The 20208-nt window shown below is 44.0% G+C and overlaps 1 protein-coding gene across 1 annotated transcript; it reads left to right on the top strand.

The window, feature by feature from the left end:
- Nucleotides 1-3199: 3199 nt before the first annotated feature.
- LOC118375282 (ADP-dependent glucokinase-like) lies at nt 3200-19348 on the top strand. The gene is made up of 6 exons (XM_035761797.2): nt 3200-3594; nt 5618-5777; nt 9656-9846; nt 9943-10039; nt 16033-16169; nt 16668-19348. The coding sequence occupies exons 1-6, from the start codon at nt 3402-3404 to the stop codon at nt 17372-17374; spliced, it is 1485 nt and encodes a 494-aa protein (XP_035617690.1). The 5' UTR covers nt 3200-3401; the 3' UTR covers nt 17375-19348.
- The last annotated feature ends 860 nt before the right edge of the window (nt 19349-20208 follow it).

The following is a 20208-nucleotide window of genomic DNA, read 5'->3' as shown; positions in this document are numbered from 1 at the left end:
TTTACCCTGAAAAACTCCCCAGTTCTTAATGATGACAAGCATACCTGTAACATGATGCAGCCACCACTAAGCTTAAAAATATGAAGAGCGGTAAACACTTTGTATTCAGGACAAATAAAGGGAATTGCTTTTCCACATTTTTTGCAGTATTACTTTAGTGCCTTGTTGCAAACAGGATGCATTTTTACATGTTTTATTCTGTACAGGCTTCCTTCTTTTCACGCTGTCAATTAGGTTAGTATTGTGGAGTAAGTACAATGTTGTTGGTCCATCCTCAGTTTTCTCTTATCACAGCCATTAAACTCTAACTGTTTTAAAGTCACCATTGTCCTCGTGGTGATATCCCTGATGTCCCTAACGTCTGATTTTTTTCTTTTTTACCCTTCTACCAATAGGTGCCCTTCTTTGCGAGGCATTAGAAAACCTCCCTGGTCTTTGTGGTTGAATCTGTGTTTGAAATTCACTGAGGGACAGATAACTCGACTGAGGGACAGATAATTGTATGTGTGGTGTACAGAGATGAGGTGGTCATTAAAAAATCACGTTAAACACTGTTATTGCACACACAGTGAGTCCATGCAACTTATTATGTGACTTGTTAAGCAAATTTGTACTCCTGAACTTACTTAGGCTTGCTATAACCAAGGGATTGAATACTAATTGACTCAAGACATTTCAACTTGAAATGTTTATGTAATTTGTAAACATTTTGAAAAACATAATTCCACTTTGACATTATGGGGTATTGTGTGTAGGCCTGTGAATACTTTGTTAAGGTACTGTAGTATTATGAACCTGGGGTGTATTCGATAGGAACCAAACAGAACGAAACGGTGAGGGACTTACCGGAATATGTCCAATAGAAACTACAGTTTCCGTTGCAAACATTTTCCATTCGGGGAAAATGTTTTCCGTTTTCTGTTTCCAACTTCTGAATACACCCCTGGCCTGACATAACTATGGTGTGTTAGTGTGGCGTAATAGAGAGCAGAGGACCATGGATCCAGGCCAGCCCAACCTAGCTTGACTGTCATGTAAATATCTTCTATTTTTGCTTCCATAAGGCACTATTTTGTTCCCCTTGATTATTTATGAGTCATGTCTTTAACGTGTGTTTTAAAATGAGATGGACAACAGAATGGACTGTGGTCACCTTCTCAATCAAGTCTAATGCAAGGGCAACATGTTATGTTGTAAAATGATTTTTTTTTCAACAAACAATTGAATTGTCAATGTCAAATTTTAGTTTTAGGTAGACTTTCATTAAAGATTACAATTAGAATGATTAAGGACAGCATGCTCTGTAAAACAGCAGGTGATTGAAGTGAGACTTGCTTGTCTAAGTGCTAGTGGATGGACACATTTCAAGTATTTGACTTGTACTGTCTGAGGCAATGTTTAGCATTTTGTAACATGGACTAAAACCTCTTTTTTTGTTTGTTTCTTTTTTATTCCTTGCTATGTTTTGTATTTTGTTATGAGGGAAAAAAAATATTAAAATAAGATGGAAAAAAGCTGACCAAATATTTACTTTACTTACTTTATTCCTTTTCTCACATTTTGTGGAGGGAAAGTGATAGTGATGCCCGTTTGAAAGGTATGAATAAAACGGCTCAAAACGTGTGTATGTGTGTTCCACCACTTAAGCAGAGTAGAACATAGGTTCCCAACCAGGGGTACTTGGCCTATCCACGGTGGGTACTTGAGAGGACTCATGAGGCCATAGGCTTACTGTCAAAATGTGCATGAGGTGGTACTTCATGCATGAGAGGGTACTCCAGGCAGAGCAAAATTCAGTTGGTGGTACAGTAAGCAAAAAAGGTTGCGAACCATTGGAGTAGAACACTATGTCTAGTAGAGTCACCGCAAGAGGGCGATACAACGTTGTGCGCACTTACCTGACCTCAGGTACCACTGATTCAACCAATGGATACAACGTTGTTTTCACAATTGAACAGAAATGTAATCCAAAATTAGCTAGAAACTTAATTTGTCTACATGAGTAGGTGAAAATCTACTACAAATACTCAGAGATGGGTAGTATTTCTGTTGTTTTAATTTCAAATAGACATTTTAATTACTTCTGAGTATTTTGTGTGTTGTATTACACTGGGCTGAACTACACAAACTGTAATTTGTATTTTCAAAATACAAAATACTTTTCTATACCATTTATTTATAGTGGTTCACAATTTTGTGGCTCCCTTTCACCCTACATTGGCATCAAAAATCTGATGGCACTATGATGTAATAAGAGCGTCTGCTAAATTAACTAAATGTATATGTAAAAAATTAACAATTGCAAAGCATGCTGAGTATTACTCTAATGAGCTCCGCCCCAAAACATATACATTAACATTTTGGTAATTTAGCAGACGCTCTTATCCAGAGTGACAGAGCATTCAACTAAGTTAAATAAATAACATTATAAACTGAGGGGTTCGAGCCCTGAATGTTGATTGGCTGACAGCCGTGGTATATTTAAGCAATAAGGCCAATATACAACGGCGAAGGGCGGTTCTTTCACACAACACAACGTGGAGTGCCTGTATATAGCCCTTAGCCATGGTTTATTGGCCATATACCACAAACCCCAAGGTCCCTTAATACTATTATAAACTGATTACCAATGTAATTAAAGCAGTGAAAATACATGTTTTGTCATAACGGTGGTATGCGGTCTCATATGCCCGACTGTCAGCCAATCAGCATTCAGGGCTCGAACCACCCAGTTTATAATTAAGCAGTAAGGCACGGGGGTGGGGGGGAATTTGGCCAATATACTACGGCTAAGGGCTGTTCCCAAGCACGACGCATCGAACCACCCAGTTTATAACATACCGAATACCACGGGTGTGACAAAACATTTATTTTTACATTTGCAAAATGATCTTATATTTTATTTTCATACATTGGTTTTTAGGATATTTTGCAATTGTATTTTGTCATTGTAATTTATTCCCATCCCTGGAAATACTGTCAAACTACCACACAGCCACAAATAGCTATATAATAAAAATGTATGAAAACAAAAATGTGATTTTTGGTCTTAATTTAAGGTTAGGGTTAGGCATAAATGTAGCAGTGTGATTAAAGGTCAGTGTTTGGTTTAAAATCACATGTTAAAAAGGGAAATTGTAGAAATGGGCGGGGTTTAGGGCTGTGGTAACTCGTGACGACCGAAGAATATGTTCCCGCCCCGAGCTTGCTACTTCCGCATTGTTGTCACTCCCCCTCCACAGCTACTGTTGACCCTGCTGCATACTCGCTTGAAACCACCAACTCATCTGCCATCCCGGGGATACTTGTCTTTTAAATACAGTTTGTTTGCAAGCCAAGTTAGCACTGTTCTCGTCCTTGCTGCTGTAGGAGTACTGGCGAGTCCGCAGCCACTGCTGGCCATGGAGCGAGGAAGCGGGTTTTCATTCATGAAGTATGGGACGGCAGTGTCTCTTGCGATGGTTCTGCTGGCGTACTGGTTCCGACCTCCCGGGGATTCAAGGCTGGATGACCGGTTGGACACAGTGCTGTCCTCCCTGCTGCGGGCTGAAAGCAAAGTGGGGATTAACAACGCCAGACCCAGGGTGGCGATAGGTGAGAATCTTGTATAACCAGCTCGCTAAGCCTAACATCAGTTAGCTAGCTCAATTTAGCCATGTATATTAGTATTATCTCTGGTTTAGGTAACCTTGCTTTGATGCGCAGGAGAGGTGATGCATTTTGGATGGGGTTCTGGATTGGTATACAAACTGGTAAAACTGCTACAATCTGGTAAAGCAAGCACCACCATCTTTTTATGAAACCATTTTCAAATATTGTGGTTTTATGTAGCTTTAGCTAGCTAGTGAGCCAAGTACCATAATATTTAGGGAAGTCGCCTAGCTGGAATGTTTTGTTATCATTGACATTGTCAGTCAGACCCATTTGTTTCTTACTGTTCTTTGTTACATTAACTTGCCAATCCAGTAATGTATAGTAGATGTATTGGGGAAATGTAGTTAGTTGTCGTTGGTTTAGGCCTAACTAGTTTTCCATTAACCAGTGATGAACAGCTATCAGTATATACACTCTTTGTGGACTCTGGGGCAACAAGCATGTGTTATCTCTGCATTTAGGCATACAACTCCTTTACACACACTACATACGAGAGAGCCCTGAGGTATTTGGAGACTACTAAAGGCATCCAGTTTTGTAACTGTCACAAGTGTTAACAGTTTTTCTGCATTCTGGCACCAAAAGCCACTGTTAACTTGTCCCAGTATCTACCAACATACTGACCCACCCAGTTATCTCTGCAGACACATGGCTAGACTGAGTAAAGGTTGTGGAGATCTGGACACGAATCTGGGTCCAAGGAGTAATGTAGAGATTAGAGACAAGATCACATTTTATGGGTCGCAAACACATATTTAGCAGATGTTATTGCGGGTGTAGCAAAAATTGCTTGTTTTTCTAGCTCCAGCAATGCACTAATATCTATATCACAACAATACACACATCTAAAAGTAAAATAATGGAAATATTGAAATATTAGGATGTGTAATGTTGGAGTCCAGAGTATAAATGTTTGTGTGTGTGTGATGGGATATATAGACATTATGGACAGTATGTGGATAGAATATGTAGTATAGAATATGTAGTATATCTTCATAATACATAGGATAGAATAGTATATGTACTGCAATAGTTAAATAGGATGGCATTGACTAGAATACAGTATATACATATGAAATTAGTAAAACAGTATGTATACATTATTAGAGTGACCAGTGTTCCATGTCTATGTACATAGGTCCTCTAAGGTGCAGAGTTGAGTAACAGTGTGGTGGCCGGCTAGTGACAGTGACTAAGTTCAGGAACTGGGTGGAGGCCGGCTAGTGATGGCTATTTAACAGTCTGATAGCCTTTGAGATAGAAGCTGTTTTTCAGTCTCTCGGTCCCAGCATTTATGCACCTGTACTGACCTCGCCTTCTGGATGATAGAGTGGTGAACAGGCCGTGGCTCGGGTGTTTAATGCCCTTGGTTTGATGCCCTTGATTATCTTTTTGGCCTATCTGTGACATCGGGTGTAGCATAGGTCTCCTGGAGAGCAGGAAGTGCGCCCCCGGTGATGCGTTGGGCAGACTGCACCACTCTCTGAAGAGCCCTGCTGTTGTGGACGGTCCAGTGCCCGCTAGGCGGTTATACAGCCCAAGAGGAATGGGAGACATCATGGCATAGGCCAGACATAATCTCACCCCTCATATACTCAGTATTGCACATCCCTATTTCTCTGAACCTTGAATATAATGCTGTTGCACAACTGTTTAATTCAATATCAGTGATTCCTGTTCCTTGCACAAGCCTTTTGTTATACACAGTTAGTTACATGAGTGCAATTATGCTACGTGAGTATACATGAGTCACTTATGAGTGACTTTGCAGTAATGATTTTGTTTTGGCAAGGGGGGGGTACAGACATAGTGAGCTCACTGCAGGGAATGGGTACTGTGCAGGGGGCATCGAATTATGTTCCCTCCCAAATACTGTTACCTTCCTCTCTCTGTCTCCAGGTTTGGGGGTTGTGTTGTGATTCTCTACAGTATTATATACTGTTACCTTCTCCTTTCCCTCCAGGTTTAGGGGGTTGTGTAGACATCCTCGTGGACGGGGTGAGGTTGCTGAATAAGATCGGCCTGCCACCCACAGACCAGCCTCTCCATCATGACTACATAGAGAACGCTGATCAGCTGGCACAGAGCTTCGCTTACTTCTTCGTCCCGGGAGCCGCTGCAGAGTGAGTGCCAAGCACTGCGTGGTGTTAAATAACCGAAGGACAAAGTTAGAAGGCAAAGGCGCATAGAAACACGCGCGTGTGTGAAACTAAGAGACCAGGGGGGATATTTCTAGTTGAGGAACAACATGGTGTTAGCAGGGTACACACTCAGTCGAGATCCTGATACGCTACCACACCTTGTAGACTAAGGCATTAATCATAATTAATAGTGTAACGCCGTTCGTCTCACACCTTCTCAACAGTCTTTGGCTTGGACTCCAGTTATCATCCATTTCTGTTTAAAGGGGCAGTCTGCAGTTGCTACATTAATGATACATACAGTGCCTTCAGAAAGTTATACGTTTAGATTTTGTGTCACTGGCCTACACACAATATCCCATAATGTCAAAGTGGAGTTATGTACTTAGACATTTTTACAAATGAATTAAAAGTGAAACGCTGAAATGTCTTGAGTCTGAGTATTAAACCCCTTTGTTATGGAAAGCCTAAATACGTTCAACAGTAACATGTGCTTAATAACTTGCAGGGACTTACTCTGTGTGCAATAATAGTGTTTAACATGATTTTTGAATGACAACCTCATCTCTGTACCCCACACATACAATTATCTATAAGGTCCCTCAGTTGAGCAGTGAAAACCACAAAGACCAGGGAGGTTTTCCAGTGCCTCACAAAGAAGGGCACCTATTGGTAGATGGGTAAAAAGGAAGACCTTGAATACCTCTTTGAGCATGGTGAAGTTATTAATTACACTTCAGATGGTGTATCAATATACCTATTCACTACAAAGATACAGGCGTCCTTCCTAAATGTTGCCGGAGAGGAAGGAAACCACTCAGGGATTTCACCATAAGGCCAATGGTGACTCCAAACAGTTAGTTTAATGGCTGTGATAGGAGAACTGAGGATGGATCAACAACATTGTACAATTAACAAAAATATAAACGGAACAATTTCAAAGGTTTTACTGGGTTACAGTTCATAAAAGGAAATCAGTCAATTGAAATAAATTCATTAGGTCCTAATCTATGGATTTCACATGACTGGACATACACATATGCATCTGTAAATAATAACAAGGGTGTGGATCAGAAAACCAGTCAGTATCTTGTGTGACCACCATTTTCCTCATGCAGCTTAACACATCTTTACATAGAGGTGATCAGGATGTTTATTGTGGCATGTGGAATGTTGTCCTGCTCCTCTTCAATGGCTGTGTGAAGTTGCTGGATATTGGCGGGAACTGGAACACGCTGTCGATCCAGAGCATCCCACACATGCTCAATGGGTGACATGTCTGGGTGCGCAGGCCATGGAAGAACTGGGACATTTTCAGCTTCTAGAAATTGTGTACAGACCTTTGACATGGGGCCGTGCATTATCATGCTGAAACAGGAGGTGATGGCGGAGGATGAATGGCACGAAAATTGGCCTCAGGATCTCGTCACCGTATCTCTGCGTTCAAAATTCTATCAATAAAATGAAATTGTATTGGTTGTAAGTAGCTTATGCATGCGCATACCACCGCCACCATGGGGCACTCTGTTCACAACGTTGACATCAGCAAACCGCTCGTGCACACAACGCCATACACGCTGTCTGTCATCTGCCTGGTATAGTTGAAACTGTGAGTCATCCGTGAAAAGCACATTTCTCCAGCGTGCCAGTGGCCATTGTGCAAACCTGCAGTTTCATCAGCTGTCCGGGTGGCTAGTCCCAGACGTTCCCGCAGGTGAAGAACCGTGATGTGGTCCTGGGCTGGCGTGGTTACACGTACTACCAAATTCTCTAAAATGACATGGACGTGGCTCATGGAAGAGAAATTTACATTAAATTCTCTGGCAACAGCTTTGGTGGACATTCCTGCAGCCAGCATGCCAATTGCACGCTTTCTCAACTTGAGACATCTGTGGCATTGTGTTGTGACAACTGCACATTATAGTGGCCTTTTATTATCCTTAGCACAAGGTGCACCTGTGTAATGATCATGCTGTTTAATCAGCTTCTTGATATGCCACACCTGTCAGGTGGATGGATTATCTTGGCAAAGAAGAAATGCTCACTAACTGGGATGTAAGCAAATTTGTACACACAATTTGAGAGAACTATGCTTTTTATGCATATGAAACATTTCTGGGATCTTTTATTTCAGCTCATGAAACATGGGACCAACACAACATGTTTTTTGTTGTTCAGTGTAGTTACTCCACAATGCTAACCTAATTTACACAGTGAAAAGAACGAAGCCTGTACATGATTTTTTAAAATATTCCAAAACATGCATCCTGTTTGCAACAAGACACTAAATGAATACTGAATCTTTTTTTGTCATGACTACAAGTGTTATGTTTGGGGTAAATTCAATACAACACATTACTGAGTACCACTCTCCATATTTTTAACCATTGTGGTGGCTGCATCATGTTATGGGTAACAGTTTAGCTTCCGTTCCTCTCCTCGCCCCTACCTGGGCTCGAATCAGGGACCCTCTGCACACATCAACAACGGACACCCACGAAGCAGCGTTACCCATCGCTACACAAAAGCCGCAGCCCTTGCAGAGCAAGGGGAACAACTATCAAGGTCTCAGAGCGAGTGACGTCACCGACTGAAACGCTATTAGCGCGCACCACCGCTAACTAGCTAGTCATTTCACATCCGTTACATATGCTTGTAATCATTAAGGACTGGGGAGCTTTTCAAGATAAAAAAAAACAACAGAATGCAGCTAAGCACAGGCAAGATCCTAGAGGAAAACCTGGTTGTCTGTTTTCCACCAGACACTGGGAGATTAATTCACCTTTCATCAGGACAATAATCTAAAGGCCAAATCTACACTGGAGCTACTTACCAAGAAGACGGTGAATGTTCCTATATGGCCGAGTTACAGTTTAGACTTAAATCTACTTGAAAACCTATGGCAGACTTGAAAATGGCTGTCTAGTATTGGCCAACAACCAATTTGACAGAGCTAGGTTCAACGGTCACACCTCAACAGAAACCAAAATATAATCCCATTTTACTTCAATGTTTGTAAACATTGTAAATGTAAACCAACACTTGTTTAGCCTCAAAATATGGTTGCAACAATGAATTTTGATATCATGGATGATCAGTCCTTTGAGTGGTTATACCTACCTTTCTCCAGGCCCATCCCTCATATTTTTACCAAAACAGAGGCAGGGTGTCCAGTTTTATTGTTTGAAATGTGGGTTGTTCCAACAAGTAGCAAATTAGCTGCCAAACGTGGCTCTGGTTTTCTCTCAATGCTTAGCTCCCTTTTCAGTTGTGATGTTGCAGTGTAGCATAGCTATGTGCTCAGTGTGTGAAACTAAGTTGTAATGAAAACAGTCTGCGTTCCTTTCTCACCATGGAGCTGTCAGTCTGTGTATACTGATGCACTGTGGCTTGATGATACCAGGGTTGGGGGTCACTTAGAATTAGTCAGTCAATTTCAGGAAGTAAACTGAAATTCCAATTCAATCATTTAAAAATATATAATTCTCAAACTGAAAATGAGAAGCTAATTAAAAAGTTTGAATTTCTTTTAAAATCTCTTCCTGAATTGAGTGACTTCAACTCAAGTGACCCCAACCCTGGTTGATACTAATATGTAGAGAAGAAGAAAGCCCAGAGTCATGCAACACACAGGTGCTGCCCTGGCTCTACTAACCGTAATGAAACTCTAATCTACCTGATGCTGTGAGTCATCCTGTAGGTTCATCTGATTATACTGAGGCCATGTATGCAACACACACACACACACACACTTGTAGAAAGTTTCTGGGTATGGTTTTGTAATGCTTTTTAAGCAGTAATGTTTCTACCTTCTAACCTTCCCTTTTTCTGGTACCTTCCTCCCCCACCTCTTCTCTCAGGCGGTTTGTGATGAACAACACCCTGTTCAGTCAGCTGGTCGAGACATCTCGTGAGTTGCCCGGCAACCGCTGGTCCATAGGTGGCAACGCCCCAGTGATGGCTGGTCGAATGGCAACTGAGGGCTGCGACGTGTTGTTAGGGGGGAGCTTTAGCCCTGACTTCGCTGATGTACTGTCCCAGCACATCACAGGTGTGTACACACACACACACTCATAACAGTTACATACCTAACATCTCCCTCCTTGATTCCATCCCCCACCTCTCACCCCCCTCTCTGTTTGTCCAGTTGCAGGTAATGTGGTGGAGGAGCCTGATATCCATCTGATCCTGGAGTACCCATCTGGAGCCACCTGGGGCCAGTACACTGCCCGCAGGGCCAACAGGTGTGTGTCTGCCCAACAGGTGTGTGTGTGTGTGTGCGTATCTATGTGTGGACCTACTAGTGATGCATCTTATACTGGTACCACTGTAATATCACGGTACCAAAACATCATGATACTTATGATTCCAACATTTTAAAATACATACAAAAAAAATGCAGTTTTGAAAGTGGTATTTTGGACACAGTAATTGCAGAATAACTGTAGTGTAATGCAGTTGAACTGCAGTTATACTGCACTGTAACTGCAGTTACACTGCAAAATTACTGCAGTAAAAACCTGCTTCTCTCAGCATCCCCCACCAGCCCTCACTCAGCTGCTGCTCTCAGCATCCCCCACCAGCCCTCACTCAGCTGCTTCTCTCAGCATTCCCCACCAGCCCTCACTCAGCTGCTTCCCTCAGCATTCCCCACCAGCCCTCACTCAGCTGCTTCCCTCAGCATTCCCCACCAGCCCTCACTCAGCTGCTTCCCTCATCATCCCCCACCAGCCCTCACTCACCTGCTTCTCTCAGCATCCCCCACCAGCCCTCACTCAGTTGCTTCCCTCAGCATCCCCCACCAGCCCTCACTCAGCTGCTTCCCTCAGCATCCCCCACCAGCCCTCACTCAGCTGCTGCTCTCAGCACCCCCCACCAGCCCTCACTCACCTGCTGCTCTCAGCATCCCCTACCAGCCCTCACTCAGCTGCTTCCCTCAGCATCCCCCACCAGCCCTCACTCAGCTGCTTCTCTCAGCATCCCCCACCAGCCCTCACTCAGCTGCTTCCCTCAGCATCCCCCACCAGCCCTCACTCAGCTGCTTCTCTCAGCATCCCCCACCAGCCCTCACTCAGCTGCTTCCCTCAGCATCCCCCACCAGCCCACACTCACCTGCTGCTCTCAGCATCCCCCACCAGCCCTCACTCACCTGCTGCTCTCAGCATCCCCTACCAGCCCTCACTCACCTGCTGCTCTCAGCATCCCCCACCAGCCCTCACTCACCTGCTGCTCTCAGCATCCCCTACCAGCCCTCACTCACCTGCTGCTCTCAGCATCCCCCACCAGCCCTCACTCAGCTGCTTCCCTCAGCATCCCCCACCAGCCCACACTCACCTGCTGCTCTCAGCATCCCCCACCAGCCCTCACTCACCTGCTGCTCTCAGCATCCCCTACCAGCCCTCACTCACCTGCTGCTCTCAGCATCCCCCACCAGCCCTCACTCACCTGCTGCTCTCAGCATCCCCTACCAGCCCTCACTCACCTGCTGCTCTCAGCATCCCCCACCAGCCCCCACTCACCTGCTGCTCTCAGCATCCCCTACTCACCTGCTGCTCTCAGCATCCCCTACTCACCTGCTGCTCCCCTCAGCATCCCCTACTCACCTGCTGCTCCCCTCAGCATCCCCTACTCACCTGCTGCTCCCCTCAGCATCCCCTACTCACCTGCTGCTCCCCTCAGCATCCCCTACTCACCTGCTGCTCCCCTCAGCAACCCCTACTCACCTGCTGCTCCCCTCAGCATCCCCTACCAGCCCTCACTCAGCTGCTTCTCTCAGTCTGCTCTTCATGTACGTCTATTCCTCAGTCAGAGTTTTATAAATCATTTAGCTGTTATGGCGAGCGGGGATCCAGATCATGAGTCTTCTGTTAGATTTGTACATTTTGTTAAATTGGAGCAGCAAGCAATGTTGATACGTTGTATCATTTCATGACCTGTTATAACTGAGGGCACAGACCAGTCTGAGTAGACTGCAAGTTGTCATTGTCATGCAGCCTCTGAGTGTCAGAGGGAAAATGGAGCACTCCTTTGTGACTGTCATGCTTTACAGCAAAGAAAATGACTTCTCTCTTGCCTGAAAGGTTAAAAGAAAATGACTTCTCTCTTGCCTGAACGGTTAAAAGAAAATGACTTCTCTCTTGCCTGAACGGTTAAAAGAAAATGACTTCTCTCTTGCCTGAACGGTTAAAAGAAAATGACTTCTCTCTTGCCTGAACGGTTAAAAGAAAATGACTTCTCTCTTGCCTGAATGGTTAAAAGAATATGACTCATATTAACGGAGGGGACGTTTTTTCCTTATACCAGGAGTCGCACGCATTTTATATAATTTCACACACCATGTCGCAGGCTGTTTAAAACTAATCCTGGGTCGCTAATTATTGGTTGATAACAAACACCATTGTTCAGTCATGATACCTAGCTAGCTAACAACCTGGTAACTTGACAGTAGTTTTAGGCACATTTGATTTACACATGAAGAAAGGAAAAGGGTCTGCTACTCATGAGATGTGCTTCAAAAGGTAGGATTCATATAGGCCTAATGTAAGCCTAAACTATATCAAAATCTATTTATTTCTGCTGCTCCTTCAAATGCCCAACATTTTAAAAGTAGGGAGCAGTGTTTGTGGGAGAGAGAGGGTGGTGTGTTTTTATGAGAGTGAGGGAGCAGTGTGTGTGTTTGTGGGAGAGAGAGGGTGTTGTGTTTTTATGAGAGTGAGGGAGACAGTGGGTGTCTTTTAACTGAAGAGTAAAGAAGGTTTCATGCAGTGTTTTCCCCTCACTGACAATGACATGCAGATCGTTATTAAACATGTATGTCACAGGAGGTTGGTGACACCTTAATAGGGAAGGACGGGCTCGCGATAATAGTTATTGCAGAATGTGTGGAATGGTATCAAACGCACGGTTTCTATGTGTTTGATGCCATTCCATTTGCGTTGTTCCTTGTTCCAGCTATTATTATGAGCCGTCCTTCCTTCAGCAGCCTCCACTGAGGTCTTTTCCTCCAGCCAAATTGCAGGTAGGCCTTGGCAAATATGAGCAAATCAGCCATTCTATGCAGTATTCTACCGAACACTGTGACGTTAAATTCAATGTGTTGTATTGAGTAGAAGTGTGAATTTCAATGACAGGTTTTTGGAGAATGTTTAGAAAACAACATGAGCAAGCGTTTGGGAGACTGGGTGAACAGGATGTTTATTTTCTTTTTTAGCGTGTTATCGCGATACTACTCGCCCACAGATGGAAGTGTTTGTTGATAGCCTATGGGTATTGGCTACAGCCTTTCATGTTCAGACCGATGCCGACATGAGGCGCCTAAAAATGTAGCCAAATTTAAATAGGCTAAACGGCTGCTCGGCCATGGAAACCCATTTCATGAAGCTCCCGGCGGAACAGTCTGAAGTTCCTTCCAGGGGCAGTTTGGAACTCAGTAGTGAGTGTTGCAACCGAGGACAGACGATTTTTACGTGCTTCAGCACTCGGCGGTCCCGTTCTGTGAGCTTGTGAGGCCTACCACTTCGCGGCTGATCTGTTGATACTCTTAGACGTTTCCACTTCACAATAACACACTAACAGTTGACCGGAGCAGTTCCAGCAGGGCAGAAATTTGACGAACTGCCACGTTGAAAGTTACTGAGCTCTCCAGTAAGGCTATTCTACTGACAATGGAGTTTCCAATTTAGTTTTACATCTCTCAGTAGTAGGTGGGGCTGGAATAGCCGAATCCACTCATTTAAAGGGGTATCCACATACTTTTGTATGTACAGTGCATTCGGGAAGTATTCAGACCCCTTGACTTTTTCCACATTTTGTTACATTAGTCTTATTCTAAAATTGATTAAATTGTTTTTTCCCCTCATCAATCTACCACAATACCCCATAATGACAAAGCAAAAACTGGTTTTAAGACATTTTTGCAGATGTATTAAAAATAAAGAACTGATCACATTTACGTAAGTATTCAGACCCTTTTCTCAGTACTTTGGCAGAGATTACAGCCTAGTCTTCTTGGGTACGACACTACAAGCTTGGCACACTTGTATTTGGGTAGTTTCTTCCATTTATTTTCTGCAGATCTCCTCCAGCTCTGTCAGGTTGGATGGGGAGCGTTGCTGTACAGCTATTTTCAGGTCTCTCCAGAGATGTTCGATCAGGGCTCTGGCTCGGCCACTCAAGGACATTCAGAGACTTGTCCTGAAGCCACTCCTGCGTTGTCTTGTCTGTGTGCTTAGGGCCGTTGTCCTTTTGGAAGGTGAACCTTCGTCCCATTCTGAGGTCCTGAGCGCTCTGGAGCAGGTTTTCATCAAGGATCTCTCTGTACTTTGCTCCGGTCATCTTTGCTTCAATCCTGACTAGTCTCCCAGTCCCTGCCTCTGAAAAACATCCCCACAAAATGATGCTGCAACCACCATGTTTCACCATTGGGATGGTGCCAGGTTTCCTCCAGACGTGATGCTTGGCATTCAGGCCAAAGAGTTCAATCTTGGTTTCATCAGACTAGAGAATCTTATTTCTCATGGTCTGAAAGTCCTTTCGGTGCCTTTTAGAAAACTCCAAGCGGGCTGTCATGTGCCTTTTACTGGCCATTCTACCATAAAGGCCTGATTGGTGGAGTGCTGCAGAGATGGTTGTCCTTCTGGAAGGTTCTCCCATCTTCACAGAGGAACTCTGGAGCTCTGTCAGAGTGAACATCGGGTTCTTGGTCATCTTCTCCTCTGATTGCTCAGTTTGGCCGGGTGGCCAGCTCTAGGAAGAGACGTTATATAGACCGGTGTGTGCCTTTCCAAATCATGTCCAATCAATTTAATTTTCCACAGGTGAACTCTAATCAAGTTGTAGTAACACCTTGAGGATGATCAATGGGAACAGGATGCACCTGAGCCCAATTTCGAGTATCATAGCAAAGGGTCTGAATACTTAAATAAGGTATTTGTTTTTTAAATAAAAAAAACAAAGGTATTCTTTTTCTAAACCAGTTTTCACTGTCATTTATGAGATATTGAGTGTAGATTAGTGAGGATTTGTATTTATTTAATCAATTTTAGAACAAGGCTGTAATGTAAAAAAATGTGGAAAAAGTGAAGGGGTCTGAATACTTGCCAAAGGCACTGTGTAGTATATCTAAAGGCTTGATTCTGTCTATACATGAGGCAGTGTTCGTTCTGATAGGAGCGAAAGGCCTGTTGCGCACTGCAATGTCACCCACCTTGCAATCTGAGCGGAGGCAGTCAACATTTTGAAACTATTGAACCATAAACTTAAGTGTTTAAAACATGGACGCTTTTCGTCATTTTATGAGGTATGTCTTACCTTGTCCCAACCATAGGAATGTTAAGGGGATTCTTTTATAAACATTTCTTCATATGCCATTGAAGCCAGTATTTCTCTCGTTCTCAACATTCCTTAGCTGTCCAGCAGCCAAAGACACCGTCTTAGTCATATTAACAACCCATGCTTGTTGTTGCATCTTTAGATCTTCCCTCTTTCTACATTTCTGAAGGATATTTTCATCTGTCATATGAAACCACCTGCATTTGCAGTACACTTTTGAGAACGGTGTTTTCCGGCTAATTGCGTTTTCGAACATTTCTGCTTATAGCCTACTGCCGTGACCATTGCTGCATTTTTATAATGTGAAGAAATAGCTTATCAACATTAAGCTAAACGTTCTGATCTGTTGCATCAACCTCATTTGCTTTTTTTGATGTACAGTGGTTTTATAAATGTTTTAAATATTTACTTATTCCACAGAACAAGATGACCAATAGAATAAGTCAACTTTTGTACTATGGGGGATAGTAGATTGACATAGGCTTTTGCTGTTCATTACACATCTTGTTGGCTGACAAAGTAAATGTGGACAGTTACAATATGCTCCTCGGAATTTGATAAGAAGGAAGCGCACCATTGCATCCCCGATGTGTCTGTCTTCATATGTAGCCGACCGTCTCGCATGCAATGCATGTAAGAAGGACCCGATCACGTGACGGGCATTGGCTAATAAGAATGTAGATATCTGAGAGCGCTATGTGAGTGAGAGGTGCTTCGGAACTCAGCGAAGGGAAATCATTATTATATTCAGCCCAAGGGCACAATGGCCGCAAGGCATAGATTTTTTTTAGGGGGAATTATGGCCACACAAGGGCGTCGATGCCGGGAAATTCGAGGCCTGAAGTACCTGTAATATAGTCCATTACGACCGTTGCCTTGTTTCACTAACCTGTGTGTGTGTGTCCAGGTACATAGTCCACAGTGATGACCATAACCCATACCTAGCGGCACTGGAGGACTTTGAGGATAAGCTGCAGGACTTCCATCCTGACCTGCTGGTGATGGGTGGGCTCCAAATGATGGACAGCTTCCCCTTCCAACAGGGTGAGGGGATACTTCAACACCTCGTCCGCCACTAAGCTCGTTCTCCAATAGGGAGGCCTGGTCCCGTATCCACAAAGCCTTTGAGTCGGAGTGTTGTTCTAGGATCCGCTTTATCTTTTAGATCAAAAAATGAATAAGATTACATGGACAGACCTGATCCTGAATCAGCACTGTTTTCAGAGCAGTGCTGGTTCCCATTGAGTAACAGACTGTTGGTATTTTAGTGGTTTGTGTTGCTGTGAGTGAGATTGAGGGGAGTGCAGGCTATTGAGGGGTTGTTTTTCAGTGATGTGCAGACTGTTGGTATTAGGGGATTAACATGCCTGCCTCTATACAGTAGCTCTGTAGCCTCAGACACACAGGCCCTCAGTCGGCGTGGGAAAGCACATACCGGGAGTGTTTGTGTGTTGGGGTGCATCCAATGTTGTGTCAACAGGCCTTGGTGATGTCAGACTGGTTTAACTACTTTTGCTAATTTATCTTTCGCTCTCTCTTTAGGTGAGAGGAAAAACCTGCTCTCTCGGCTGGGCAATCTCCTCTCCTCCTCCTCCCCTCGAACGGGCGTCCATTTTGAGATGGCCAGCTTTGTGGATGAGGGTCTAATGGGGGACCTGCTGCGTCTGGTCCTGCCCAATGCCGACTCCCTGGGGATGAACGAGCAGGAGCTGCCCAACCTGCTCAGCCTGTTGAGGGGCTCTAACGTCACCGTACTCTCTGACCCTAACCCTCGCGTTGCAACCGTCCTCGACCAGATGAGGGAGCTCTACCGCCTGGTCAACCAGCGCTACCGCGATGCTAATGAGGATAGCGGCGTGGACGCTAATGCAGCTAGCGCTAAAGGCCGGCCGCTGTCCAGGCTCCACGTGCACACGTTGGCGTTCCAGGCCATGATTGTGACGCGTGGCTCTCAGTGGAAGAACACCATGTCGGCCGTGGCCAAGGCCTCGCTTACCGCCAACCGCCACGTGTGCGGCTCACCGGATATCGACCCCAGCAAGGCGCGGCTCATCATGGACGAGTCATTCTCTGTGAGCAGGCAGGAGGGCAGCCAGCGGATCCCTCTAGAGGAGACCAGGCCTGTCAGCTGCTGGGACGAGGATGACTATGAGATCTGTGTGGCGCCCAACCTGGTGTGCACAGATGTTTACCAGACTGCAGGGGGAGGGGACAACATCTCTGCCGCAGGACTGGTGCTGCAGATCTGAGCCAACTTTAGGGACCAACGGCTAACTCTAACAAAGAGATCCCCTAACATGTGAAGTCTTTTATCATTCTGGTTTTAGTTGTGTTTGTGTTGCCGGTGCAATGCAAACACTGGGTGCAGTGTGTCTGGCAGGGCTGAGCCTATTCCTCTTCTGTGCTTTTAGCTGTCCTCTGCCTCTTTCTCCTCCTGTGCTCCTCTTTCTCCTGTCCTCTCTCTGAGCAGTATGACCTGACACATCCACACACACTCATACACTCTCTCATTCCATCAGGTGGAGCTCATCTCATAATCTCACTCACCATATGGGACCTATTTACTCAACCAGGGCCACGTTCCGTAGCCAAATGCTGCAGATAGAAATACCACGAATAGAGCCGACGTGATTCCTTACTCTACATGTCGGAGGCATGTTTGTTCTACATAGAATATGGACATCTGAATATCCAAAATGCCCCCGTGTGTTTTTTCCTTTGACGTGTGTGTTTGTCAGGTGTGTTAAGGTCCAGACACTGATCACATACACGTCACACATCCACTCCCTGTTGAGCATTACATATATATACATATCTGGTGTCCATAGCTATTCCATTCTGTCCCAGGATATCCACGTACAAAACAAACATTCCATCAGTTTCACCATTTCAGCCGTAATATTCTGTTTCTTTCGTCAAGGGAATTTAATTGTTTTTTTCTCAAGGGAAAGCTTTTGTTTGATATCTGACTGTTTTCATGTTAACCTGATTTTAGAGCTGGTGGCATACAGGCATTTATCTCATGTGTCTAGCTAAGCAGTAGAAAAGGGAATTTAAATGTGTTAGCTCAGTGGTGTGTGATGATTCTTCCTCAGTCTGGCCTGTACACACAATGCACTGTAATGTTGTCGTCTTCAGTCTGAATACTATGTAATGGTTGATGACAACCACAGGGAGTGTTTCTCTGTTATGTCTAATGTGAAAGAGAAACTTTTTTTTACCCTTAACATGAGCATGTATTCTTCTCATAACCTCCTCACTCTCCGTATACTGCCTGCATCCTATCATATCATTGAGTCATACATACATTAGGCGCTTAAGTTGTGTGTTTGAATGATTATTGCATGGGCCACATACAAGGCGCTTTGGATAAAAGCATCTGCAAATTAAGTATGATATATATCAGCCAAACAAGTTTGTGTTATTTAGATGTACTTTCTCTGCAGAACAGCCCATATGATCTCTTTACCTGGGCCCATATTCATAAAGCTTCTCGGAGTAGGAGTAATAATCTAGGATCAGTTATCTTTTAGCTCATAGGCAATTGATTAAGTTTACATGGACCGGGGTTAAGCTGATCCTAGATCAGCACTTCTACTATGGAACTCCTTATGAATACAGGCCCTGTTCTGAAGGGAGACTGGGTGCATCCTAACAGTCTAAAGTGGCTTTCTCTCCTTGTTTCCTTTATTTAATTGGCACTGATCAGAAAGAACTACGTCTATCCCCAATCACATACGTTGAGATGAGTGCAGATGGAAGGGAGGAAGCCGCTGTGTACTACTTACATGCAGCATGAAGCCTGTATGTTTGACAGGGTTTCACCACTGTCCTCTTAAGGCAGACAGAACACCATGCCACTCCAAGCTGAGTCCACCCCTCTGGGTGACTGACGTGCGTGCGTGTGTGTTCCTGCTTCTCGGCAACTGCTTGTACACACCCATGCTGTGTATGCGTATGTATTTGCGTCAGTGTGCATGCTTTCAGAATATATTTGCGCGAGTGAATGAATTTGTGTGTTGCTCTGGCCAGCTGATGTAATTGTTGTCTCAGGGATTAGCTGACCTGTGCTGTTAAGGAGATGTGGAATATCTGGATCCTGCTTTGTGGAGGCTCTGGGATAGACCCTTCCAGATGGATCGCAGTACATGGAAGGAAGGATGGCTCATGGCCAGGTGAATTGTTTTGTGACTTCGGTGAAATAAAGAAACACATTCCATCTTCTGGTGTCTATCCTGTCTGTTATTTACAGAAAGTTATTTTCAGCTCATCCAAGCCATGTCTGAAATTGTCAAACCCACAATGAGGACACACTTAAAGGGTAGACCCTTTTCATTGGTGTGTTCAAACATACTGAGCCATTATTGAGATTTTGTAGATTTGTGAAATTAATGCTATTTGGCGATTGTTGAATTTATTCAAGCTGCCGTCAATCAAAATCAACATAGGTCACTACTTTTCAAATGTTTAGTTGTTTACATGGTTACACAAATACTCCCGAGTCGATATTCACGTAATAATAAGGAATACCTCTTGACCACGCCCGCAAATTGGGGATAAACATTTTCAAACGACCCCGATTGTAAAAGAGACAACTTGTTTGTTATACTGAAATAACAAAACATGCTGAAAGCTGCTGTAATGTAATGTTACACTGAACAAAAAATATAAACGCAACTTTTTTTTATAAACAACAATTTCAAAGATTTCACTGAACTACAGTTCACATAAGGAAATCAGTCAATTGAAATGAATGAATTAGGCCCTAATCTACGGATGTCACATGACTGGGAATACAGATATGCATCTGTTAGACATAGACTCCTTTTACAACAGGTAGGGATGTGGATCAGAAAACCAGTCAGTATCTGGTGGGACCACCATTTGCCTCATGCAGCCCGCCACATCTTCGCATAGAGTTGATCAGACTGTTGGTCCACTCCCCTCCTATAGGGTGGCCCACAATTGGCCCAGTGTTGTCCGGGTTATGGGTTGGCCTGCGTAGGCCATCATTGTAAATAATAAATTGTTCTTAGCTGACTTGCCTAGATAAATAAACAATTCAATGGCTGTGCTAATTTGC

The sequence above is a fragment of the Oncorhynchus keta genome, chromosome 29, assembly GCF_023373465.1.
Source record: "Oncorhynchus keta strain PuntledgeMale-10-30-2019 chromosome 29, Oket_V2, whole genome shotgun sequence".
Classification (NCBI taxonomy): domain Eukaryota; kingdom Metazoa; phylum Chordata; class Actinopteri; order Salmoniformes; family Salmonidae; genus Oncorhynchus; species Oncorhynchus keta.
The sequence above is the reverse complement of the archived record's forward strand: the minus strand, read 5'-3'. Positions and strand labels throughout refer to the sequence as shown.

Excerpts from the sequence above, each read along its gene's own strand:
- LOC118375282 (XM_035761797.2), top strand. The coding sequence starts at position 3,402 with ATGGAGCGAGGAAGCGGGTTTTCATTCATGAAGTATGGGACGGCAGTG. Across the intron at positions 3,595-5,617 it reads CAGACCCAGGGTGGCGATAG|GTTTAGGGGGTTGTGTAGAC; the intron begins GTGAGAATCTTG and ends CTTTCCCTCCAG. Across the intron at positions 9,847-9,942 it reads ACTGTCCCAGCACATCACAG|TTGCAGGTAATGTGGTGGAG; the intron begins GTGTGTACACAC and ends CTGTTTGTCCAG.